The sequence below is a fragment of the Seriola aureovittata genome, chromosome 4 (assembly GCF_021018895.1).
Source record: "Seriola aureovittata isolate HTS-2021-v1 ecotype China chromosome 4, ASM2101889v1, whole genome shotgun sequence".
NCBI classification, from domain to species: domain Eukaryota; kingdom Metazoa; phylum Chordata; class Actinopteri; order Carangiformes; family Carangidae; genus Seriola; species Seriola aureovittata.
The window spans coordinates 14737472-14764913 of record NC_079367.1 but is presented as its reverse complement, the minus strand read 5'-3'; the positions used below and the strand labels follow the sequence as shown (position 1 = coordinate 14764913).

At 40.0% G+C, this 27442-nt stretch overlaps 1 protein-coding gene across 2 annotated transcripts in view; it reads left to right on the top strand.

Moving 5' to 3' along the window:
• Window positions 1–280: 280 nt before the first annotated feature.
• The window catches only part of LOC130167550 (cGMP-inhibited 3',5'-cyclic phosphodiesterase 3A-like), a 78295-nt gene continuing 51133 nt past the window's right edge, over window positions 281–27442 (top strand). For both annotated transcript variants that reach the window (XM_056373860.1, XM_056373858.1), the window contains exon 1: window positions 281–3856. In XM_056373860.1, coding sequence (XP_056229835.1) covers window positions 2927–3856 — 930 coding nt within the window. In that variant the 5' untranslated portion in view covers window positions 281–2926. The remainder of the gene's footprint in view (window positions 3857–27442) is intronic.

The following is a 27442-nucleotide window of genomic DNA, read 5'->3' as shown; positions in this document are numbered from 1 at the left end:
ATGTATGAAACTGCCAGTGAGCTCAAGAAGAGTACATCCCATTCTTGTGAACGTGATATCTAAGGAACGACTTGAGGGAATTTCTTCAAAGTTTGCACAGACCTTCACTTGGTCTCGAGGAAGAACCAATTTGGTGGTTAAAGGTCAAGGGTCAAGGTCACTGTGACTTCACAAAACACATTTTTGACCTTAACTCAAGAAAGAGGGATCATCAATTATAAAGGTAAAGAGGAAAGTAAAGAAAGAAAATTGTGTTCTTAAAAAGAGTGGGGGGGTTCACTAAAAGACACAAAGGATATATGCATTTTAGCTGGATATTTTTTTTTTTAAAGAAGTTAAGAAAGGCTGTCATTTAGAAAAAATAGTCATCTAATGAGCCATCCAAAGAAATTAGATTTTTTTTAACAATTTAATGAAATTCTATAACATGTTATAAGTGATACAACAGCTGTTAAGGCTTGTTTACCTTTTTTGAATGGAGATTTGAACAAATGTATAATACTGATAATATAATGAAGTGATGACGTTTTGTATACAGAAGGTCCCAGGTCAACTTCACTGTGACATCATAATGTTCTGCAGAAATGCTTCTGGCACATTGTTAAACACTGTAACTCAGGAACAGCAGGGGAGATTGTGACCTTCAACCTGACTGGTTTGTGGAGGCATACAACCGGTGAGGCGGTAATTCTAGTTTGACACATGTTTAGCATGTAACACATGATAGGCTACATGAAAAAATTAACTTAAGTTCTCTGTAACTTTATATTGGTTGCATGGCTACTGTGTTAGCAGCAATGCAGAGAATCCAAATACACATTTATTCATAAGAATGTGTAGATGAATACTTGACTGTACAGCTCCAGCACACATTATGACCTGTTATATACCGTAGACATTACACAAGCTTACAGGAACATTTGGTGATGAAGTCTTGTCATCCACTGTGACAGGTCAGAACATGAAGCGGATCGTTTACATAGAACGACAGGCTTAATGTATACTTACAGGAAGTACAGTGTACGTGTGGTTCTGTAAGCAGCCACAGATAACCTGATGAAAGCCAACAATGACACACACACACACACACATCCAGTTCTCTTCACGCACTTCACAATGATAGATGACACTGTTACAACACTTCCTCCGTACAACTAGAGGAGTGTGTCTGGACAACATCTCTGAGGGCAAAGGGCAAAGAATGTTATTATCATGGCTACCTTTGCCAAAAACGTGATTTATTGGGTGTTATTGCTGATGTACAGCAAAGACAGAGCTGAACCCTGCTGGAGCCAGCCCAGACTCAGTCTGTTCCTTTAGTGCACCTGTGGGTTGCCATATATTGGACCACATCACAGTTCAGTGATTTTTTTTGTGTCTTTAAAATGGTTGCACACTTGCCGACTGACTTGTAAATATTCAGCAAGGGCTAAATAACTGTGTAAATAAATGAAATAAAGCAAAGACTGTTTAGCCTTTTCTGCATTTAACTCCCCCCTCAGCCCCACTGACATCCAAAGGTTTCAACAGAGCTTCAGTAAAAAAGAGCAACTCATACTGGCAAACGCCCACTGTCCACTGTGATGGGATGACTGAAACATGAGATTTATGCCCTGATTGCATTTGACTGATTGCACTGACCCATGTTGTATAACACCACTGTAATAAAACACTGTTCCTACGTTACATCATAACTCAAACTACTAATGGGTGAAAGAAGACACCTCATAAATTTTTGATGCGTACGCAAAACAAATAGTACCTGATCTATCAGACAGATGTTTTGGCAGATGTTTCAGACATAATAGACCATCTGTGATGCCTTTCTTTTCAGAGAACAAATTCATATAGTTGAATCAGACTTGAAATAGCTTTATGTGACTGCATTGCATCCTTTAAAATCCTCTCATAAAAAGTAGGGCAAACAGGTGAAGGCTGCTAACTTGTCCTAGGCCACACAGGAGGCAGAGGATGATGTGATTTAGGATTTTAATCCAGGAAAAAAAAAAAAATATGGGTAGCAACATGATTATTACCAGAGCTACATTCTGCTTGTTGTATGTTGGACTGCACTTTTCTTTTTTTTAATGCTGTGTCTGTTTTTTGGAGGTGAAAAAGTAACTTCACCAGGCATCGAGGATCTTATATAAATTAGAAATTCACACAGGTTCCCTCTATAGTAAGTTGTGATGGACATGTGAGTTCTGAGTGACCTTAGACTGATGAATGATATTGTTTAAAGTCGTGTGGGACCAGGATGAGATTCCTTTTAGATCCCCCTGTCATATGTGTAGTGTATCTCCAAAATGTATTAGAGGATTACTACAGTTCATTCTTATAATGTGCTGCTCCATCTTCCAGAACAAGCCAGGAAATCTTCGTGTAAACATGGCAGACATCCACAGCGAACTGAGTCACATCCAGGGCAGACTGAACAGAAACACTGAGAAGAGCTAAAACGTGACGGAGGAATCACCGGAGCGGCACAAAAAAAGGGATAGTGTCTATAGTGGGAGGGGAGAGAAAGCGAGGGAGGGTGAGAGAGAGACTATGTGGAGGAGTGGAGGCAGTGGCCTAGATGTGTGAAACGCCAGGGGTTGCTTTTTTGGTTCACTGGTTGACTACCAGGGGCAACTCAATAGTAGACCAAATGTAATGGGGAAGTTCTGAACAGCAAAACTAAAAGAAAAGTTCTTAACCACATAATTTGGCAGTTTTTAAATTATATGCATACTTCTTGAACTTTTGTTTTGGGAGGCAAGCATCACTGACCAGTATTTTGGTGTCAGCTGCGCACAGACAACACGCATTATCATGGGAACCATAGGTGGAATATGTAGACTAGACTGAGACACTCACACAGAGACTAAATCTATCATTTTTTTCCCCCGGACGGTCAGGGCAGTATTCCGCTTGACTGATAGCCATGGCCTTGGAGGCAGACAGCGACAGAGGTTCATCAAGAAGCGCTCATGAAAAATGTCCCCGGGCAGCGTTGGAGCGCAACGGCTACGTGAAGACATGTGTCACCCCGTTGCACCAGGACGCAGGGAGCCAGTCGTGGCTGAGACTCGCCGTGACATGGACTTGCCGAGGAGTGTCGTCTGCGGTCTGCGTTGCCTCCGTCTCCGTTATTCTCGCTCTGCTGCTCAGATTGGTCGACTGGGATGCAGGCAGCAGCAGCAGCAGCAGCAGCAGCAGCAGCAACGGAAATAGAAGCAGCTCTGACTCTCGTCTTCATTTCGCGGCGGGCTGTGCAGTGGAGCTGCTTCTGACTGCGTGTTACTGCGTCTCCCCAGTTTTTACGCTCGTATGTGCCTTCTTCTGGGTCGGGCTGTATCTGATTCGCTGCGGGGTGCTCATCCGTACCGCGTTTTTTTTGTTAGCGGTGTGCCACTTGGGCGAAGCCGCGGCGCAGTCCCTCCTGCGCGGCGCAGAGGAGCAGCTGCTGTCCCTCCCCGCAACCCTGGTAGTCCTCGGCTGCCTGGGCAGCGGGGCTCTGCTGGTCCTCCGGGTGGGTCAGGGAGTGTCGATCCTCATCTTCATTAGCGTCATCAGGGCCGTCTCCCTCGTCTCTCTGAGCAGAGTCCGGGCCAGCTGGAGACCCTACCTGGCCTACCTGCTGGGGCTGCTGGGGGTTTTGCTTGCGAGGTATGCTGACCGGCTCCTGCCGGCCTCAGGGACCAGCGGGACGGGGTGCTGTGGCTCTGTGACCGGGGCGAAGGAGGAGGACATCCCTGTCTTCAAAAGGAGACGGAGGTCCAGCTCCATAGCGGCCTCGGAAATGATGGCTCATTGTCAGAGCAACAGCAAGTCCCACCGCAGGACTTCGCTGCCCTGCATTCCGCGGGACCAGGTAAGACATGTCCAACTTTGGGCGTCTGAACCAGAGCATAGTGAATGTTTTGATATTGCTCTGCTTATGACCTTTCAACCGCCGCAGGCCTATGATGCCTTTTGGTTTGCTCTCTCTTTCTGTGATGGCATGTGTGACAGCTTTACGCGCCTTTCCTTTATGACATCGAGCCAGCCGGGATAATAGAGATTGTGCTATCAAGCTTTATTATTATGAGACTAATGACTGGTTTGCTCCGTAGGCCCGCGTCAGTTTCTAAGACACATCATTAGTCTAGCATTCTTGTGATTTACGCATCATATGTTGTCCCGAATAGCAACACCTTCCTCACTGTGCAAACGCTTCACTCTGACACCGCTGTTCATGTGGTCATCATCATTGTGCTGTGCGCTATGTTTGTGCTACTGATAAGCAAATGGATGGTGCACTTAGCATGCCAAGTTGCTGTGTGCCCGCGAGGTGTGAGGTCACATCTAAATATTTTGAAAGCCTTTGTTTATCCTCGGCGCTGGCCAGTGGTGTGTCGCACGTGTTCCCAAACTTTGAACATTATGGAGCCAAATTTGATCATCCAACTGATGTGTCCTTATAAGAAGCTCCTGTGGTGTTTGCTGCTCAGATCGTTGCTGCAGTGTCAGTGGAAGGAGAGCGTTGTGAATAGTCGAAACTGGATTGTGTATCATTCTGTTCCTGATGATGTGATGTGTCAGTTAAAGGGAAACCTAAGTAACCCTGTTGTATAACTCGCTGATCTTGGAGGTCCGTGGACATTTTTTGAAACTATCAGTGTAGAGGATGAGTAGGGGAGATGTTTAATGTCACCCATGATATTTAGCCGGCTGTGACCAGAAATCCATGAATAAGGTGGATGTGCTCCGCATGCCCTGAATACTGGCTCAATGAGCTAACTTGGAGATTGAAGCAGAAGTCGCTCACATCCCCAAAATAGCACTGATTTCAGCCCCGAACACACTTACTCCTGTATTTTTCATTGAAAAATACTCATGCTGCTCTATTTAGGAATATTCCTGTGAATCAACATGTCAACATCTGGTTCATGTTTTGACTCAGATGTGCAGGTGTATGTTGCAGAGCAGTCTCCCATCAAATAAAGGAAGTTACAGTATGTTATGTATTGAACAAATCTCGCACAAGATTTACACAACTTGCAGTTATCTGACAATAGCATGATATATTCACTCACTCACTCACTCACTCACTCACTCACTCACTCACTCACTAAGCAAGAGATACCTGAAACTGATCAGCCCTTCACACCCCAGTCTCCTCTATTGAAGGTTATTCTTTTGCCCCTGATTGTGCTCATGCCCTCTAGTGACAGACTGATATAATACCAAGAGATGTTGGGGGAATAAAAGAGAACCTGGTGATGTTGTGGTGATGTGTGCTGGTGAGAGCTTGTTTCACAATCATCCATCTATGACATAGCTAGAGAGCCACACATGGGAAAAAAGAAAGAAAAGCTTAATAGCAGTAATTACATGGCTCATCAGTTCTCTTCTGTTGATTTGTGGTGTAATCATAGTTGACAGGTTAAATGACACCTTGCACAATAGTTCAGTACTCAATGGGGTGATGGGTCTGTTAATTGTTAGAGGTGTGCTTGCACAGTAGTATTTAAACTTTGGTGGCTCTTTGTAGCATTGCCATTTTAGTCTATATAGATTTTTTTTTTATGAAGATTTCCTGGAATTTTTTGAAAAGAAGCAGATCAGTTTAAAGTGATTTCATGTCTCGAAACCACTGGAAACCATTGTTATGTTTCCCACTGCAAAGAGGACATGGGTCATCACAGTTTACAGTTACCAAGCTCATAAGAAAAATGCATTATTGGTGTTTTCAAAATCCTATTTTAAACTCGATTTTTATACTATTATCATTTTTTTCCATAGAAATATTTCCAGGATTGATTTTTTTGGCAAAATTTTGTTTTGCGAAATAATTATCCAGATAAAAAAAAGAACTACACCTGTCTTACTTATCTCTTTAAATAAAGCCACTTTTGTGGTGTTTCTAATCAAGGTGTTAGGCGAATCACTCATATTGTAGAGCCATTCCCATAGATTTAGCCTTTTTATGAAGAATTTGAAGAGTAGTTATCTCAGATTGTACAAATTCTATGTGGGTGATGATGAGCTACCAAGGACCCCATTACTGCAGAGCACATTCAACTTTTAGAGTGTCCCGGAATCACACACTTTGTCCCATCTCTCAAATTTCATTCGCTTATCTGGAAACTTAAGCCGATCCCACATCGGCTGTCCAACTCTCAATGCTTGGTTGTTCATTGCTAACTGGTATCCAGGGAACGCTGACTTAGTGGACTATCTGAACTATTAGAACAGCTCCATTAGCCATTGTACCCCGTCTAGTCTGGAACAGCAGTGATGACAAATTGAACTTTAAAACTTAAAAAAAAAAAAGAAAAAACTCACAATTGACCAGATGCTGAGGACAGCGTGTCCTCATGTAGCACCGCTGTGTAATCTGTGGGACCAGGGAGAGGAACATGGAGATTGATGTAGGATGCAGAGGGGGAGAAACACAAACAAATGGATTTTACTTTGGGTGCCACCAAACTGCTACCAAAATATACCATGTTCTAGACTGCTGATTCATTGTACGCTTTGTAATAAGTGTAGTTGTAAATATAAAGACCTTTACAGTCTGTATATACACAATTTAATATAACAAGTTGTGCTGATGTCCAAAAGATTTCGTCTCCTTTCAGCTCTCGTGCGGTCATTACCTTCCTTGATGTCTTCTGTTTGGTGCTGAATAATATACAACACTTTGTCAGAGCTTGCATGCTAAAAGCAGTTGCCTGCTGCAGCTGTAAACAGTTTTGATGAGAGTAGTGAGCTTGAACTGGTGCAGTCTGTAAGGCCACAACAATTAGCAAATATTAAAAATGCTAAAATGCTGAAGAGTTGGGTAATAAATCCATGTCGGCCACCCCTTTCACATTTTCACTGCTTCACTGTTAATATAAAAATGTTACTTAAATTACTGGTTGTTAGTTTCACCGATGGTTAGATTAGTTAACATGTGACAATGCAATTATATACCTTTCTTGGATTTGTGAGTTAAATTTGTGCAACATTACACCAGTCTGCTTATCAAACAACCCCATATGGGATCAGATCAGGTCCCAAAGGATATATTTGACGTTCCCTATGCCTACTACGACATGTTGTCAAACTGACTGATTCTACCTTTGCATGAACACACTCACGCGCTTTATTTCAGTCATTGACTATTTTGGAACCAATCATTTATCCTTTCACTTTAGATATTATAGATAGAGCAGAAATTTCAAGGCGTCCAACAAATTAGTCAAATCAGTTACTCACATTCTCTCTCTCTTCCCCCGTCCTTCCCTCTCTCTCAAAGTCTCTCCCTGACACAACACACACAGATTGTAGGTACAGTTTATCCATACTGTAGATAATGAAGCTCTCCAGAGTGCAGTTGTACCTGAGAGAAGTGGGGGTTTTCATCAAGCGTTGGTTGTGCAGTATTTATGAAGCAGGCTGGTGCAGCCTGCCAAGCCAGAGGCAAGACAGGCACTCTGCTGAACTTGAAGCTGGAAAATAGCACTGGCTTGGCTCCGTGGCTTTATTTCTGTGTTTTTTTTTTTCTTTTTAAGGTGAATGGCATTTATTGTTTTGCTGTTGCACTGTTATGTAGAACAGATGAGCTCATTTTAAAATAATGAGAAGTTTCTACACTATCAACATGATGTGGTATTTAGTCATATTATTCAAGGATTTTGACATGAATTTTACTTGGTTATGATGTTTCTGGAATAGCTCCACACAGAGGCCTTGTGTTTTGACAGAAGTTGTTTGTGTTTTAGCCAGGGTCTCAGTGGGATTGGGATTTCGGGGGAGAAGGCCTCTGCTAGTGGTTTTTGGGTCACATGCAATTGAAGAGCACTCGCGCTATACAAGATAACAAGAGCCATAAATAGAAAGTCTAAAAAAAATCAGCAATATTTCCAAGTGTTTTGTTTTTTGATGTTTCACCATGCAGTTTTCTTTTCCTAAGTATCATGCAGTGTTCATTACACAAATGTTAACACAAGACCAACAAAATAGTAAAAAAAAAAAAAGTTCAGATAAGCGGCGCTACATCATACCATGTTAAAGTACAAAGGCTTAGCAGGGTAAAACAAATTAGTTTTTTTGTAATTGTGAAGTCTTTGCTCATTGGGAAATGGAGGTCAGACCTCGAATAAGGCTATACTGTGTTGCATAACATATTCATCATCTCATCATCATATACAGTATCCGTGTCAGATGGGAGGGGGGGAAGGAGGGAGGGAGACAGATTTTAAAGCAGAGACGTGCTCTAAAATCTATTTGAGGGAGGGCCCACATTCTTCCACTGACGTACATACATTTCCAGTGAGACACACAAACTGTTCCCGTTGCCAGAGCTATCTTACTTTGAGTGGCATTCAGGCTTATAATCTCTTCCATGAAATAATGAAGAACATTGTTTTTATGTCTAATAAATTGATGATTTATTTATTACCAACAAACACAAACAGATGTAGTCAGATAATTTCTGTATTTTTTTAATCAGGCAATTTAATGATTTAAGTTTATGTTATTACATTCACATCTTGTTTTTCTTTATTTCTTGCAGATGCTACCTCTAAAACTCTTATGAGGCAGACACTTAAAAGGGCACCCTAGATACTAACAATGATCTGCCAGTGCAGCACCTGTCAAAGAAGTAATCCAGACACCTCCATAACCATTTTGCAGTTTGCACAAAGGGGCAGAACTTAAAGGTGCTATATATATAAGTTTTTGCTATTGCTACATAGCCAGCGTTAGCATTGACAGCTGTTTATTTACCAGGGTAGAAGAAATGTTCAGCATCAAACGTTATACCTTTTCTCACCTAGAGCTGTCTCCTGCGGTGGAAAGGAACGGCAATTTTAACTCTTTTTTTTCTATTTCTATCACTTCTTTTCTTCTACTGATGTTAGCATGCTAAGCAGCTAGCCCTGGCCTGGGAAGCCTGTCTTGTAGCACTACATTGCCATAGTGAGTCATTGTGGCGTCCAGTCTGACTTCTTGTCTTGTAAACACAACAATGGCTGAAGCTTTTGGCAAGCTATATTTATCAACACTGTCACCACCGCCATCCTCCTGCAAGAAACCATGTTCTGTGAAAAAGATAACGTACATATAGCATCTTTAAAGGTTTAATGTGTCTCCAATGTGTCCCAAAAGTTTTAGGTCAGAATTTGCAGAACTCTTACTAGATGTTTTCCATTAACTTTGATACACTTGCAGGAAAACCAGCTGCCTGTGTGTAGATTATGTGTAAATTAAGTATTAGGCTTGTAAGGTTGTTTTTGCTGTTACTTCCCCCCACTGTATATCTTAACATTAACATGTTATTTTAATATATTGGATCTGAGGTAAACACTGTTTCAGCTCTTTAAAGAGGACATATTATGGCCATTTTTATAGCTTTTATTCATTTTTGATGTCGACTAAAATAGATTTACATGCTCTAATGTTCTGAAAAGACATTATTTTTCTTCTGTACATTTTATACTGTATTCATATTGCCCTCCTCCTCCCTCTGAGCAAGCTGACCAATCAGAGCACACTGGGCTCTGATTGGTCAGCTTGCCGGCAGCTACCATGGCAATGACATGTTTCCATGTCTTGTGTAAACAAACGGTTGTGGCGGCTTTGGATCTGCCTTATCGTTTTGAGCAAGAGTCCGATCCTGAACCAGAAGATTATAGACCCGATCGACCCTCACCAGCTGGACTGGAGCAGAAAACAAGCGTACCCACTGTCCCGCAGCCGGAAGGAAGGAGAAATATGAAGAGTGCTGCGAATCATGACACTTGACAGCCTGCAAAGACTTCGGATGACAATATTCATAAACTGGAATAATGAGAAACTTTTGATTTTTTATGTGTGGACACTTCCGGATTAAAGAAATATAAATAATGGAGAAACAGACCAACAGTGACAGGTAGGGAGTCTCCACCGCTTCACCTCCTGCTGGTTTACGTTGCCGGTAAATCTGAATTAATTCAACTTTAGTAGGCATAGTTACTGAAAAATTAACTCAGAGGTTAAATTATGGATAATTTATCTCAGCTAACGAGGTGCAGCATGTCAATACTGACAAACGTTTAAGCATTTATATCTTTGCTGTGCTGCTTCTTACTAATGCAACGCGGTTAACATCACAAAACATCACAATGCAGACTGACAGGCTGTGAGACTGAGTCCCCTGTTCGGCCACATCCAGTGTCAATTAAAGAAATGACCGTTATGAAAATGAAGCATCTAATTGTTTGGGGTTTCTTAAATAAAGAAAAGTCTTTATTATAAGTAGTTATGTGCTGTGCCTTGTGTAGGGGCGTGCCAAGCTTGCAGGGAGTGTCCAGCTTGCAGGTGGGCTGGACCAAGAGACGTATTGACGTTATTAGTTCTGAATTGGAAGTAATGTCTGGACCCCCAACAAGGTGTTTCGTACAAAAGAGAAAATTGGGTTTTGGTGTAAACTTTGATCCTTGTGACTCTGTAGACCATTTACATGCACAAAAACCTATATAACACTTTATAAGTAAGGGAAAACTCAGAAAAGCATAATAGGTCGCTTTTAAATTCTCTATGAGTTTGCTCCTAGTGGATTGAGTGCAGAAACACACCAAGACATTCATCATCTGCTTGTTGTACACATCATACAACCAAGATATGAAAGGGACACATGCTTGTACTTCTGTGTGTGTGTGCATGTGTGTGTACATGTGTATGTGTTTCAGACAGGCGTAGAGAAAAAAGATAGATAGGGAGTTATTTTCATTCATATCACTACACTGTTGTCAACTATGCAATTACACGCATCTTTTATATATAACAAACAGCATGTAGGTATTATGTATACACTCCTCTCTGGGAACTTCCATCAGTTTCAGTAGGAAACACAGCAGAAAGGATTATACTTGTATCCTAAATGCATGTAAATCAGTTATAGATATAAAAAGACAGATGAATGCAAATTCAATCAGGGGCCAAAAGCAGCAGTGCATAATCAGATGAAATATCAGCTGTCCTGCTTTTATGGACTCTTGATTGTTCATTGCTAGAGGACGATAATGAAAAAATGTTAAATAGATAAACTGAGCCTTCAAAGAGTAATGTTGAGCAGAGAAAGGAGGAAAGAAGTGGAGTGAGATTTGCAGATATTAGGCAAAGAAAAAGAAAAAGAAAGTTAGAGTGTGAAGTGTGAATTCAGTGGCCAGCTCTGTGTCACCGGAGGTGCAGCTTGTAGCCTTCTTGAATGGACCATTTCATCCAAAAGAAACAATGAGGAAAAACAGCAAAGGTCAACAGAGTGACAGACAGTGAAGATGGTGGAAGAGAGAATTAAAGATGGGTTAAAAAAAAAAACAGTGATTGAAAGAAAAGAACACACTGGCATTAGCACAGGCTGCATCCAGCCCCAAGCAGCAGTCAAATAGCCAAACGAGGGTGAGTGAGTGTGTGTGTGAGAGAGAGAGAGGAGGGGGGACAGTCTTGCTTGAGGGGACCTAATGCAGGAGCTACTGCGTGAGAGAGAGAGAGAGAGAGAGAGGGAGGGAGAGGAGGGGAAAGAGAGAGTGTTGAAAGATTTGCTGGGGAGGGTGAGGAAAAAGAGGGGGAGTGAGAGGAGGTTTTGCTGCCAAGCGCAGCAGAAGTGTTGATGGTAAAAGGACAACTATCTGGTCCCTGTGTCCTGCCTCTCTGCTGCTGTTCTAAACACACCGTCGCTCTGAGCTCTCACTTGGACTCACAGACACACTGTCGAGGCAGGTTTGTGTCGATTGCATATGGTTTGTGTGACAGACATTGCATGCATGTGCGTGAATATGGCTCTATGCCATATGCTCCCACAGAGAGGGAGAGGAAAAGAGAGCAAGAGCAAAAAAAAAAACAAAAACGTGTGAGAGTAATCTCCACAGCTTGCTGTTGAAAGGCACCAGCAAATAATTTTAACCTGGCCTGGCCACTACTGTATACACGTGCTCACACATTCACACACACACGCAGACACACACACACACATACAGTGGCTTCTCTGCTGGCTGTCCACATGAGGTTTGGTGGCCTTGGACAAGGATTGCCTTGTTACTCGATTCAATGGTGTGTTTTAGCTCCAAAATATGCTTGGTGAGAGGGGGGAGACTGGTCAGCCTGGGCAGGGGGCAGCATCAATGAGCAGAATCTAGATCTGTCCATACCTCTGTCCGTCTGTCTCCTCTTCTCTTGCACTACAGTAAACACTCTTAACCATGTAATGGACAGTCAGCACGAGAGAGTGCCACACCGTTCTGCTCTGACTGTTTTGTTTGAGCGCTTCACTTTCATGACATTTGTCAGTTTGAGCTTTTTAGAAAATCTGAAGTGTAGGTTCCATTTCACAAGGCATAATTAGGGATTCCCCACCCTCACCGCCCCCTCTCCTCTGTGCAGTATGTTTGGGAACCCTAGAATAAGTTAGAGGGTTTGTATTTATGCAGGAATGGTTGGCATGTACTCCTCTATGTGTTCTTTCACAACTGTGCCCTTGGTCTGCAGACTCAGTTAACACCTACTGACATACCTGGGAGCTGCCCAATAGCACTACAGTGTTACAGTGTTACTGACTGAGGCACCTATGACGAACACTGACAATGCAGTTGACTCTCAGCTAATCTGTGCTACATGTACTGTAGATTCCTTCAACTAACACACTGTAGCTTATAGAGCACTACCAGAAAACCTGAGTATTCTTGACTGTTGTTAGCTGCATATTCAAGCTGAGCAGAGTTAGACCCAGAGAAATTTGTACTTTAAACGTAAGCGCAAGCTCGCTGTAATAAGTAGGAAAACAGAATAGCAAAGTACTGTAAACACTGAACAGCATGTCTGTGCTCAGACAGTAGGTCAGCCCAACACTGACATACTGTACTTAACGAGGATAAAGAAAATCAGCTGTTGATGTTGTTTTTTCAGAATAAACTACACTGGTCTTTGTCATCGTGAGGAAGGAATATTCCAGCCATAGTTTCAGGAAGACTATAGAATTCTATATTATGTAAGGGCCTTTGTCAAGCTGTGGCTCCAGACTAGTTAGCAAGGTAAAGTCATTGTTTGTATTTAGCAAGAAAAAGAAAAGAAAAGACCTTATCAATCGCTATGGGGGTTCAGGTGTTACAGAAGCTGAGCAAGAGTCTAAAACTACATTCAAATGTAGAGTAAAATAAAGAATATGATAGAAATGTTGTTGATAGTAATAAAAAGAAAACGACGCCAGCCTCACACTTTAAAAGAAGTACTAGTTGATCTTGGAGCAGAGGACATTACTTATTCAGTAATCTTGCACAGTGACACCATTTCGGGGGACGTGTGCGAGAATCCTCATTTAAATGTAGAACCAATTAAAAATTCTGCCTTTGGCCCTTGTTACCTTGCTTTTTATGAAGAAAATTTCTCCAAACCTGAGTTCCTTCAGATAGATAAGTGAGATTATTTATGCACTACACTTAAGCACTCCCAGGATTCAGTAAACGTTAGGCCATTAGTGAGTTCAACCCGTGACTCTGTTAGTTGAAAAACACATAAAACTGAAACCAGGACGACAGGAAAAAACATCTCAAGCCGGAGACTGCACTCAAGTTCTAAAGCCCAAGTATCAATAACTGTGAAGCTGAGAAAAATGACTGGGAGTGAATGGGGCTACTCTCTAAATGATATGATATGTAGTATATTATAGTATAGATATAGTTATATTATTTTTATATTTTTAATAAAGATATTTATTCCATTTTTGCCAAGTCTGGTGATCATAGAAATAAGGGTGTTTAAAATCCACATATTAAGATGAGGTGATGTCTTTGCAAGGAAGAGAATTTAACCCTTACTCTGCTGTGTTCCTCATAAAGAGTCACAGCTTTTTTTGCATATACTCTGCCTCAAACGTCCTCATGGCAAGATTCATGTATACCTCTTTCCTTTTATTTGGTGGGTGTTCTGCATAGTTAATTATGTGTGCATAACAAACACTGCCTAAAGACACGTGTGGACACACACACTGTATGTACACACACACACACACACACACAAACACACACATGTGCACATACACAGAGCTTGGCCTTGTTGAAGCTCCCAGATGTGCTGTGTCCTCATAAATCAGGACCTCTATTCAGATTGAATTGAAGTGTCATTGAGGGTTAGATCACTGACCCAGTCAAGCAATGTCTCTCTTTCTCGCAGTCACACACACACGCACACACATGCACAGACACACACGACACTTGCTTGCTGTCAGCCTCATGTGTATTGTATGTTTGTCACAAATGTTGCAACACAATAAGCAGCTCAATTTCCTCAGTTGCTTCCATACTACACAGCATCCAGGAAACAGCGTATTAAACTTTATTTTTCTTTCTCTTTCACACACACACACACACACACACACACACGATATACTTGACTATATGTACAGAAGACACAGAAATACAATTTTTTTTGTGATGAATGCAAATCACGGCTACTTTCATCACAGCCCTTCTGTTTGGCGTTCAGTATATCTATGCATCGTTGGGCACTTGCTCAAATACAGGTGTGTGTATGTGTGTGTCCTTCTTAGTGGTTTATGCTCGGTCAACAGTCTGCCGACAGCGTGTTTGTCTTGGACACCTCCAGCCTGCCTGTAGATTACCCAATCAGATAATCAAGGGTATAATTGCATCACATGCATCTGGGAGTGTTTTTCCCTTCCATTATCCCTCATAATGCACACATACATGTCACACACACACACACACACACACACACACACACACACACACACACACACACACACACACACACACACACACACACACACACACACATACACACATACACACATTTGCTACAGACACACATTGATGACGTGCATTCAGCAGCTAATTGCCAGGGGTTGTCTGTGTTGAAAGACAATAACTCCACTTGTAGTTTCATCTGGACATAAAAATGCAAAAGCTGCTGTTCTCTGTTTCGACAGCCGAGCGTCACTGAGAGCTAAAACTGTTTCAAGAGACAGGCTGGCGTACCTGTTCCTTTGAAACTGGGTCTGAGGATATTATAATGATGGGGAAGTGGGCCATGAAATGATGGATAAGAGAGTACAATGTTACTTTGCTTCTGATGTTTAAAATATCTTGCTAGGCATATTTCAGTACGTCTTTTCCAAAGGGTGATCCAATGGACTCATTTTATTACATTGTACTAATGTACTAGCTTTTTTCTTCCCTCTTTTTTTTTATTTTTATAATTTATACATTTTCAAGATTCGGTCTATTACTTGAAGACATTTATTACTTACTAACTGCAATCAGGCTCATGTTTATCTTACGACGTACATAATTGATTACCAAATGCAATGCCAAATTTTGTGAGGTGATAAAAGTTACAGACATTTATTTTATAACTTTACACACACTCACATTTTATAGGAAATAAAGGGACAAATCTTCAAGACCCAAATCATGTCCTAAAGGAACATCATTACCAAATCTGTTGGCAGGTCTTTAAATACAGGGGCTATTTTTAGAACCATAACATGGATACACAAAAAACCCCCCAAAAAACACTTATTTGTTCTCACACATATTACACACCACTGCAATACATTATAATAATAACAATAATAAAAGATCTTTTCTTGCACGTGTGTTGCTATAACATGTACCTCATTCTGGGTTACAACACTTTTTGAAAGCATGAAATCTGAAATTCGGCGCAAAGCTAAACAGCTATTAGGTAAGCCTACATCACAAGTCCCTGCGGTATAAAGTGGGATTCATCTGATCTCATGTCTTAAAATTAAAATGAAGTGCTTTTTTTTTTAAAGGGACACGCAAAGTAAAACTATGATGAAACATTCAAGAGGAGTCATCTTAAATTCAACATTTGCTTAGCCCAACTCTGTAAATGAATAGCATTTCCTCATTATGTCTTGTCTTATCTCAGGAGTAACCTATGCATCTGAATACATTAGTAAATATATAGTTTTACAGAGGAAAGAACATGTGACTCCACATATTTTTTAGCTTTTCCTCTTATCATCTCCTTTACAAACCTTGATTTGTACAGGAAGTGTAGATACTCTGAAACTGCTTATTTAAAAAAAATGTTTGAATGTTCGAAAAAAATTTTCGACCTATACATTAACTCAGACAGAATACACAACATAAGCTTTGTCTGCTATTGCTCATTTGTTAAGTATCCTTAATTTGATTGCAAATCTATCATCTATGCACTAGAGTTCAAACCTCACCTCAAAGGCTGTGTAGTTTGTATTTGATTAGAACTTGCTTCAAGCTTTGAAAAGGTGGAAGAAATATAGTCATGTAAAAACATTGTTGGTGCATTATTTCATAGTCTCAAGCTGCTGTATAAAAGTCTATGGGGAAAAGCTTTAGTGACTCTTGATAAAACAAAAAAAATGAGAAGACATGAAAATGACTGGACTGCAGCATTAATTTGGGTAATATTTTCCCTCGGGGCATTTCGCTTCAGGCCATGGGCATCTGTAGTCAAACAAAATCCCTCTCTCTTTCTCTCTTTGTATCTCTTTCCCTCTCTCAGCCTCTCTCTGTCTCTCTCTCTCACTTTCTGTTGCTTTTTGGCGCTTTTTTGTCTGCCTGTCCCTCTCTGTTTTCTCTCCCACTCACCCGATTTCCTCTCTGTCCAACTTTCACAGGACAAATGCCAAAGGCAGTATTATTGTGTCCTCAGCTGCCATCACTCACTGTGTTATGTAAGACACTGCTGATGTGTGCGCGTGTGTGTCTGTGCATGTGTGCTTGTGTTTTTGCCTGGCCTCGGTCCTGATGTGCCTTCCCTGAATTCGCAATCATCCCAGCGTACCCAAGCTGGGGCCACACCAGTTTCAGCTCTACAGATGTATGGTGTGTTTCAGCCTTGACCTCTTGAGCTTTGGCCATACTATGTTTGAAATCTATATCAGCAGCAGCGCGGTGGAGGGAGTAAAGCTCCTGAATGATCCAGGTTATGGTCCATATTTGGCAGAAGATTTCAGTCCACGTCAAAAAAAACCATAACCAATCCAAACCAGACCAATGCCAAATTACAACATACAGACTGTCATGTCATGTTCTGTGAGTATTTCTGGTTATTGTCTTTAGCTAAAAGCACTTCAATAAAATTAGTCAATAGACATGTTGTGGCCAACTAAATGTTTTAGATCCAAGCTTTTGGAATAAATTTGGAATACATCCAGCATTTCAACATTGCATCATCTGTCATTTTATTTCACTTCAGTTTTTAGGGGCTTTTTCATCTTTTTCACTAAAGGTTGATGAAAAACTCCACCAGACACTTGTTTTATTGTTTTTTTTTTGTTTTTTTGTTACACGTAATTAATCACTCGACTGTTAACATGATTATGATTTATTATTCAGCATGCATGCATGGAAACATGAAACCAAAGTGTAATTAGCCAAAATCAAGGTATCTCATACTGTCTTTGAGATTAGCCACGAAAAACAAAACTTAACCAGTTCTCATTTTCTATGAAGTAGTGAAGTGGTTTGTGTAGTGTACCGTGCTGGCCTAATTTGCCTTATTACATTGCATTCCTTTCAACGTGACATCTCCATATTCATACATGTTTACATTGCAGTGTGGCTGCTGAAATGACTTAGCCCGTTAATTGGGATATGGTGAAAAAAAAAGAAAATACAGAACTGCATCATAAAATAACTTAAATGCACCAGTTAAAAACCTTTAAGTTTTATCAGGACTTCTCTTTCAGGTATGGAGCAGAGAGTTTATTTCAGGTCAAGTTTCAATATTCAGAAATAATTGGATCCATTCTATAAATGGCAGTCTGTTTTCTCTCTGAGCTGTGGTAAAGCATCACAAAGTGAGCGCTTGGTTCTCATCTGAAGAGCAGACGAAGGAGTTGGCCTTGGGCTGCGATGTGTGTACAGGATGGTACGCGCACACACACACACACGCACACGCACTCTCTCTCTCTCCCTCTCTGTCTTGGTCGCTCACTCACGATCAGCCACACACACACACACACACACACACACACACACACACACACAACACATATGTGTGGCCTTTTGGTTCCTTTAGGCTTGATGCAGCTTGTGCTAATGTCAACGTGTTCCATTCTTTCATTCAGCTTATTTTCTCCTTCTTTCTCTCGCTTTACCCTCCTCCCACTTTTTTCCTTCTTTACCTCTCTCTCTCTCTCTCTCTTTCTCTCTCTCCAATCTCATTCAACAAGGAATTCAATGAGTAAGTCCTTATTGGATGAAGCTGCTCTGGTGTGAAACATGTTGAGTGAGTTTGGTTTTGCCTGAAGACAAGTCTACCCAGAAGAGCTGCTTTCTTTCTATGGATTTGTTCTCCTTCAAATTTCCTATTTGGTGTCTTTCTGTTTCTTGTTGGTCTCTCAGATCAGTGTTTACTAAGTGTTGTCTTTTCTATACACACACACACACACACACACACACACACCAACAAGAATCATAGGTTTTGTATGGTCTATACAATAGCCTGTGTATGCATCACTGGGTGAGATGGAAAGAACTGATATAGAGAAATAGTCATATCCTCTTTGTGCTATTAGTGGACACTTTGTATTTACAGGCCTCTGCTAAGGAGTCTGGGTAAATGTTTCCCAGGAGAAATTGCTCAGATAAACAGCCATAAAATGGTTGTTTCCTGTGGGTTTTTGCAAGTGGCAATAGCCCTAGAATCTAGGACTAATAGGCTTTTGGTTGCAGAAGAATATTAGTTTGAATAATTTAGAACTTTGGATACAGACACGATTCTTGCTTAGATAATAATATGAAACCCCCCTACACAACCCTAGCACACCCACACAGTTGCACGCTCTGATTACTGCAACTACCTTGATCTTATGAGATCACAGTCAGCATGATACCACAGTATAGGATGAACAAAAGTGTTTTACCAGCATACATGTACTGAGCCTTGAACTGGTGATCAATTCTCACAACAAGCACTCTCTGCTTGTTTTGTATGTCTCATGATTCTGAGCTCCACGCAGCAAAAAGGAACAGTAGCTAATTCAGCATACGTAATAGCTAGTTCAGCGTCCTTCATTTTCCAATATGTAAACAAACAGAGGCTTAAAAAAAATGGGGCTCCAGTTGTTGCCCACAGTGAAGCAGACAGAATCCATGGCAACATTAAACTATACTTGTAATTGTAAAAGTTTCTGTTCACACAAGTGAAGACTTTTAATGTTTAATGTATCATTTACAAAATAAATATGAAAAACATTAAATTATATTGAAATTTAAGCTAATTTTCATAGATAAGTAAAAAAAAAAATTCCAATTTTTTTGACTTTGGTGAATGCAACGTGATTCCATAGAAATATTAGAGCGACAAATCTAAATGTTAAGTACAGTAGAAAGTGTTGCTTCAACAGAGATGTCTGTTGTCCGATTTCGGAGGGGACACATAAAAGAGCAAAACTTTGGGAAGTACAGACACAGAATGGGATGTCAGTCATTATGCATGCAGCTCCAAATGGAAGACCAGTGTCTGGACGCTCACGTTGTTCCCATGGGACTCAGCCTGAAATACTAACGCCCAACAACGTCAGTGTCAATCAGCGAGAGCAGAAAGCTGACAGAGAGAAGTGGGTTGTGGGAGCTGTGATGCACTCTCCTCTCACAGTAATGGGAGTAGAGAATGACAAGCTGGCGTCAGTAGCCTAACATGGGTACAACAACACGAAGGAAAAGCATTCCACTTAGCCATGGAGCCTTGGAGGGAGGGAGGAAGAAAGAGGGGAGGGGAGGCAGACAACTGGGATGAAATGGTGTGTGTGTGTGTTTCAGATGAGTTTTGTGCATGCATGAGGGCCCATTTGCGTGTGATGCAGCTAACTCTGTGAAGTAAAGATGACAAGTAGAAAGTGCAAGAATGTGAATGCACATTGGAAATTCAATTGAGGAACCATTTACAGATAAAATAATAGTTAAAAACCTAAAAAAAAAAAAAAGGAAGTTCATCATAAGGATGCAAAAATGCTTTGAGTCACACATTACAATACCCATTTGCAACATTGCATACCTAATACAGCTACAGATATTACAGGGATATCAGTGGAAATGATGTGGCACAATCAATTAATTCGTTGACATATCTCTATATTCTCAATTTTCATTGTTCAAGCATATTAAACAATATGAAAATGTGCTTAAATGTGTTTAGATACAGGGTTATCCCTGTGGCTTATTATACTATACCACATTTGGTGTTAGAAATGAGATAAAATTACTTTGTTTGAGGATAGTTGTCTAACAACACAAATATCTGGCCTCCTCCCTGATTTCTGAAAAAGGTTTTTCATAGAGAAAAAGCAAAGGAAGTTGTCAAAAGAAGTACTGGCATCACTGAACGTAAACCATTTGTTTACTGATGTTTTTGTTCCAGTTTCTGTCTGTCAACACTTGACACAAATATCTGTTTTTGGCTTACTGCATGTTCAGCTGCCTTCACCAGTCACTTCGCTCTCTGTGGTGTTACGCAGGTATCATACTTTTTTTTCCCTGTGCTGGGTATATGACATGTTTTTGTGTTATTTAAACTTGAAGATAGTTTTAGTGCAGCATTATAATACTTCATAAGACTAACAATGTGAACATTTTGACCTTAACAGGAATCTCATATTAGTTTTACTGCTATTTATCACTTCGTGATTAAAGATTTTGCATTTTGATTCTATGAGACAGTTAACATAGACAACTTGTCATTTTCTGTTCATGGTCCTTTGTAAGGCCTGTGTGCTTTCATCAATTTACAGTGTTGTACTTCTGAGCATGTTGTCTCATTACTCAAGGTGCAGTTATATTAAACATTAAACACATCAGCGGATACAAGGCATCATGCTACAGGACATATGATCACATGCTACAGCTCATGCGTCAAACATGAAAAGGAGAATGCAAGGATGAGATGTACACATCTCATTTTGCTGACAGATGCATGCATGCATCTACTTGACAGTACATGCAAAGCCTTAGTCATGCAACTCCGCTGTGAAACACACACACATACTTGCCTGAGACTGTGTTGGTGGCTGCCATCAGCATAATTCATTCACATGGGACAGAAAAAAGAGTAAAGATATAAATGAAATGATGAAAATAATGTTATTTCTTTTCTACAATTTAAACCCTAATATTTTATCAGTATATTTTCTGTCAGCATTAACTAATTTTTCATTTAAACACATATCCTACAGTAAACTGTGTCTACAAAGTGTGAAGCTGTCAAAAGCTGCGTTTCCCCCAGCTCTCTAGCCTACTTTTACTTATTCATAGCAACCGTAACAAGTCATCTTACTGTGACTTCTGGGAATGCAGTGAATTTATGGGACCTTGCACTAGTTATTAAAGCGATACTACAAAACTACATTTCTTGTGATGAAGATTGTAAAATATACACAAAAGTTCACCTGCCTTTTCCTCTTACCCTGTTGTGTCATTCCAGTCTTAACGAGAAGTTCATGAATGATAAGTTCGACTAGAGAGAGGTGCAGAGGTAGAGATGTAAAGTTGTGGCTGGCGTTATTTTAAGTCTTAGTAATTCTATGCTAACACTTTTAAATTTGCAGTCTGAATTGGGGAAACTAACCAGTAACCATTCCTAAACCATAAAAGAACTTAGCAGAACAGTTTTACTAAGTACTTTTAAATAGTTTTTTTTTTTTTTTTTGCCATGTGTCTTTTTTTTTTGTTGCAGTGGCTGATGGATGACAATGTCTGCCAATTACATTTTGGTCCAGAGTGAAATATTTTGACAACTGCAGTATTTTTATACTAATATTTACATTTGTGGTGCCCAGAAAATGAAGCCAACTGACTTTTTGAGCCTCATGGCTTTTCCTCTAGCGTCACCCTGAGGCTGATATATGTGATTTTTTGTGAAATATTTAAACAACTATTGGATGGATTGTGAATTTGGTACAGACATTTACCCTACTGTATGTCCCTGCAGAAAATTGTTAACATTGGTGATCTTCATCCAGCACCATCATCAGGCTGAAATTTCACTAAGTCTAATTTTTTATTTTAAATCTGCAGAATTACACATTCCCCCAAGTCCTTGTTGTACTGTATGTTTAGTGCCAATTAGTGCATGTTAGCATGCTAACACTAAGCTTAGAGGGTGACAATGTTAAACTCTATACCTGCTAAAAATCAGCATGTTAGCATTTAGATGTACAGTATGACCTCATAAATGTTAGCATAGCTGTAGACTCTTAGTCTTGCTTCAATAAATAAAACAGCTCACGTGGTTATTTATTACATGCTTATAGCATTCTTAGTTTTAAATAGTTGTAGCGTTGTTGGCTAGGGTATACAGGTCTAATGGATGTCAGTCTGCACCTCACACATGCACACACACAAACACTTGCTTGACCGAGTGACGCGAGCGTGTAATGAGATCAATAAGCAATCGCTGGTGTGGTCTGGTTTCACAGTGCATTGACAGGACCCCTGATACACTGATTGGGAACAATTAACGTCAGTGAGCGGCGTTAACATGGTTTTGAGTGATGACGATGATGAGAGCATATCTGAATTCACGTGCGTGAGTGTGTGGGTGGGTGAGTCATCATCATCCAGTCCAGGAGTCCCAACTGTCTCTCTCTCTTGCTCTCTCTCTTTCTAACACACACACACACACACACACACACACACACACACACACGCACACACACACACACACACACTTTCATAAACACGCACAGGCCAAACCATGCATACACAGGCAACCTTTGCCAAATCCATTTGGCAAGCTCGCTGTGTTGAGTGGGTAAATGGTGATTCTTGGGGTCACGATGAATCAGTTTTTATAGAAAACATTATGTGCTGTACCATAAATGAAACAATCTGCTGCCCTATGAGGTACAACAGAATTAAGGTATTGAGCAACAGCACTATAACACAGGGATGAGCCTTCCCTCAGATCATCTTACCTTATCTTATCACAGAAGTGCAGGGCAAAAATTATGAATGAATGATTTCAAGCAAATTTCACATAACATTTTTGTGGTAAAATTGCTTTGTCTAATGTAATGCACAATTGTACCATTTTGCACAAATTAGCCACAGCATTGATCTCTGGAATACATTTGTATTAATATCATAATAATGATTTGCCCAGTAATCAGAACCAGTAATCAAAAATTAAAATATTTATCACTATCCATCAGGGTAAAACAGAGCAGCATCATTTATTATTATTTTTTATTCATTTTTATTTTACTTCTACAAATGCTACTATATCACCTGATGAAATCAAAGGTGGCGAGATTAGATAAGGAGAGATGAGGAAATGATTCTTTAAATTTCAATTTATCATCATCACTCTTTCTCTGTCTCTCTCAGTGTTATGTCTCTCCTCCTCTCTCTTTTTCTGCCTCAGATGGGATCTAGTAAGAACAGTTGCTGGCCAGTAGGGGTTTGGGTCCGGCTTGCTGGGTTCTTCAGGAGTGGAGTGTCTGAGTCGTGACAAACAGAGAGTCTGTGTGTTAATGTGTGTGTGCTTGTGCCTTTGCGTGTATGCAAGTGTGTGGGTGTGCATGTTTAAAGACAGACTCACAGACATTCATCCAGTCAGATCTTTTGTCCCTTTATCCCTTACATGGCTTTATCACTGGAAGTCATAACATGCTCAGTTACACACTCACTGCTGTTAGTTTAAATAAGAACCCAGGGTTAAGGACAGGTCACATGGTGTGAACAAGATCTACAACTCCTGTAAATAATCCCGAATGGCTTAATATTGCCAGAGTGGATTTCATGTTCAGTACTTGAAGAGCAGTTTCAGGAAAAAAGGGGTAGGTGTTGTCAAAATACACAATGAAATACGTCATATTTCATCATATTTATTTAAAGTATTAATTTTGTTTTCTTTAATGTTTTTGGGCAGCTGAGAAATTTATTTTTATTTTTAGCTCTCAGGCAGTTGTTTTGTTGATTTGTAGCTGTATTCTGATTTTTTTGGTTGTTTGGAGCCGTATTCTGATTGGTTGGTGTGTAGTCATATTTTTATTGGTTTGTTTTTAACTGTATTCTGATTGGTTGGTTTGTAGCCACGTTCTGATTGGTTGATACACATTGCTACAAGTCAACCAACATGGCTACAAATCAACAATCAGAGCACGGCCACAAATTGGCCGATCAGAACGTAGCTACAAACTGACCAATCAGAGTGTGTCTACAAACTGACCAATCAGAACACAGCTACAAACCTACCAATCAGAAATGGTGACTAGGGAGTTAGTGCATTTGAGTTAGGGGTTAGGGTTATAAGGCTACAAGGCTACAAAATTTTGGTGGTTTAAGGTAAAATGTTAAGGTCATGGCGAGAAAATACGATTTTGGACTTGTGAACGCGATATCTCTGGAACTCCTTAAAGAAAATCCCCTCAAAATTGGCACAAACATTCACTTGGACTCAAGAACAAACTGATAAAATTTTGGTGGTCAAAGGTCAAGCTCACTGTGACCGCACAAAATACATTTTTATCCATATCAAGAATTCACACAGCAATTATGAAAAAGTTTTACATAAATGGATATTTTAAATGACTGTTGATAACAGGGATGTAACCTGAAACTTGTCTGCATGGGCGAGGCATACAACTGCGAGGTGGTAATTCTAGTTTTCTTTTTAAGGAGGAGTGGGTCACAACATCATGGTTGCGATTATTATGGTTTTGAATAATATTTACCTTGTAATGATACGACTGATGAAGGATATGCATTCGTAGACTAACGTTTAATGTTCATTTATAAGTAGTCAAGATTAACAAACAGTATTGGTATTTTATGTCTTATTTCTTACATTCTTGTTTACATGGGAGAATTTGATTATTAATGTCTCCCTAGGAAAAATCCCTAATTTGTAACTGATGATAATTTATAAATGGTTTGTAGCGCGACAAAGTTTGGATAAGTGGTACTTTAAGTGCTAATTTTCTTTAAATTACAAATACATGCAAATCAGGTTAAATTAAAGGTACTAAGGTAAATAAAAAGTTTTGGTGTCTGTGTTTGTATTGTCATGGACTGGTGAAGTAATTGTCAAGGGTGCAGTTCAGTGGATGCTGGGACCTTCTTAGGACCTGAAAAATTTTAATGGAAAGGCATTATAAAAAGGTGTTTTCATAAGTCTGTCCATAAATGTAATGACTGTTGTGAATTCAGAGGGTATTTGTGTCCATTCAGGTTATGTATAAAAAATATGACATTAACTGTATAATTGTATAACATTTTTAAATGCATTTTGGTGTTTGTTTCGCTTTTAGTTTAATTGTGCCGCTTTAGCACACAAGGCTTGTCCCCATGAACAGATTTAAGTTCTGCATACCACAAAAACACCCCTGAGACTGGCAGTGGTCATGTGAATAAAAAGAGCTCCCCCTGCAGTGTGCAGTGTGTTTATGCATGTGTTGACTATCCCAGCAATATAAAATGCAGGTATGTGGGTTAAGATGAACCACCCCTACTTGCACATAATGTTTAGGTTTCTTTTTTTTTATGACACAAATTCTTGCGTGAGGATACCGTTAAGCTATGCTTATATTTGCATGAGCGAAATTAGTAGCAGTCTACTTAAGACTGAATGATGGAGCTGTCAAAGATTATGTGGCTCAGATGTGCATTAGGTCTCTGTAATTTCCCAGCCTCTTATATACTTGACTTGAGAAGTGCTTTTGAAGCGTAATGGAGGCCATCACGGGACAGCAGAGCACAGAGGAGGATAGGATTGACAGAAGCTGAAATGTGTGTGTAGATTGTGATAGAAAGAAAGGACACTCATTTGGTTTTCTCAGGTCTGATTTCTGCCATGGTGTGGCACTTTGACTGCATCCTTACTTTAATATAACACCTTGTTTACTGACCCAACTCTTCAACAAGCGTTATAAACAAAAAAGACTCACACAGTATTTAAAAATGAAGCACATATGTTTTACATGATCAAGAAGCTCAATGTGATTCAGCATTACAGTGCTTTTATTCTTCCAAACAACCTCCCTCCCATCCTGAGGGGCTCACATAAAACATGAATCCGCTGTATTAGACAGATTATCTCATCTGCCATTCAAGATGCAAAGTCATCTCCTGTGGATGACAGTTGCACTGTCAGGTCATCTCATTTTATGACATCAGCCTATGAACTATGACAGCTAGGGCAGTCCACAGACACAGCACACACTCACAGACACACACTGACATGCACACTAGGCCTGGGACCAGTAATTAAATAATTATTATTATTATCAAGAATTAGGCAATATCTATTATTAAATTACGCATTTCTTTTTGTACGTGAAACATTCTGCACATTGACCTTATGTCATCACTTAAGTAGAGGATACAGCCAAAGCTATGTTTAAACCTTAAGAATAAATATGTCAAGCTTGCCTTCATATGGATGCCATTGAGACTGGTTAATGTTTGTTTGAATAAAAGATTAGAGTACTTGTTCTAACCACATTCAATGTAATTGAATAGGGCAATCTTATTTATGTCCAGCTGAAATCACAAATGAGCTTCATGACCAGCTGAAGCTAATTAACATAATTATGTGAGTTGTCCATGCCACAAAACAAAGCTCTTAGCTTTTGTCTGTAAAATTTGCTAGCCTCTCAAAAAGCCACTCCATATCATTTTGATATTTTAAGAGGAACCTAGCTAATTGCTCTAACGCTGTCAACAATTCTTCTAAATTCAATTAAACTGTGTAATCCAATTGTAAAAAATCCAGACATTTGATTGTCAGAATTAATATTTGATTGGAGAAAATAGCAGCTCTACTGTGGCTGTCTCCCTTGACTTCTGCGAGGGCACAGGCCACTGCACTGGACTGCATGATGGACAGGAGTCACACAACGTCACTTTCACTGACTAAAAATGAAACGTATGTCAAGCTGCAACAACTGTCTGGTGATGATGGCTGAGAATTCACAACCCACCAAACAAGCAAGACAGTGAAACATTGGCGACTCCATACCTTTGAAGTGGCGGTGAAGTCGGATTGTCTGTCTGTTCCTTGATTATTTATATTCTCTCAGTCTGTAAGGATCCACAGATCAAAAGCTATAATGGTTTTTTCATAAAAGTATTCCATTGCAGATAGTCGGGCAACTTCTTCTTTATTTCTTGTTCTTCTCCTTCTTCCTCTGATGTTGTTTTTTTTCACGGTTGACAAACAGCTTTTAGGTGCATTACTGCCACCTTCTGAGTGTGGATCAAAATGATCCTAGTAAATTACATTCTTCTGCTAAGTCCGGTCTTTTCCAAAAAAAATAAATATAGCCCCATCAAGTTTGATACAATGTTTTTCCAGTCTGTATTTGAAAATCTTCTTGCTGGTTCTGAGGACAACAAATAATTATATGTCCTTCCTGTAGACTACTGTTACAATACTCACCAGTAGGCAACTTCTTCTTCTTCACTTTTTCCAACAT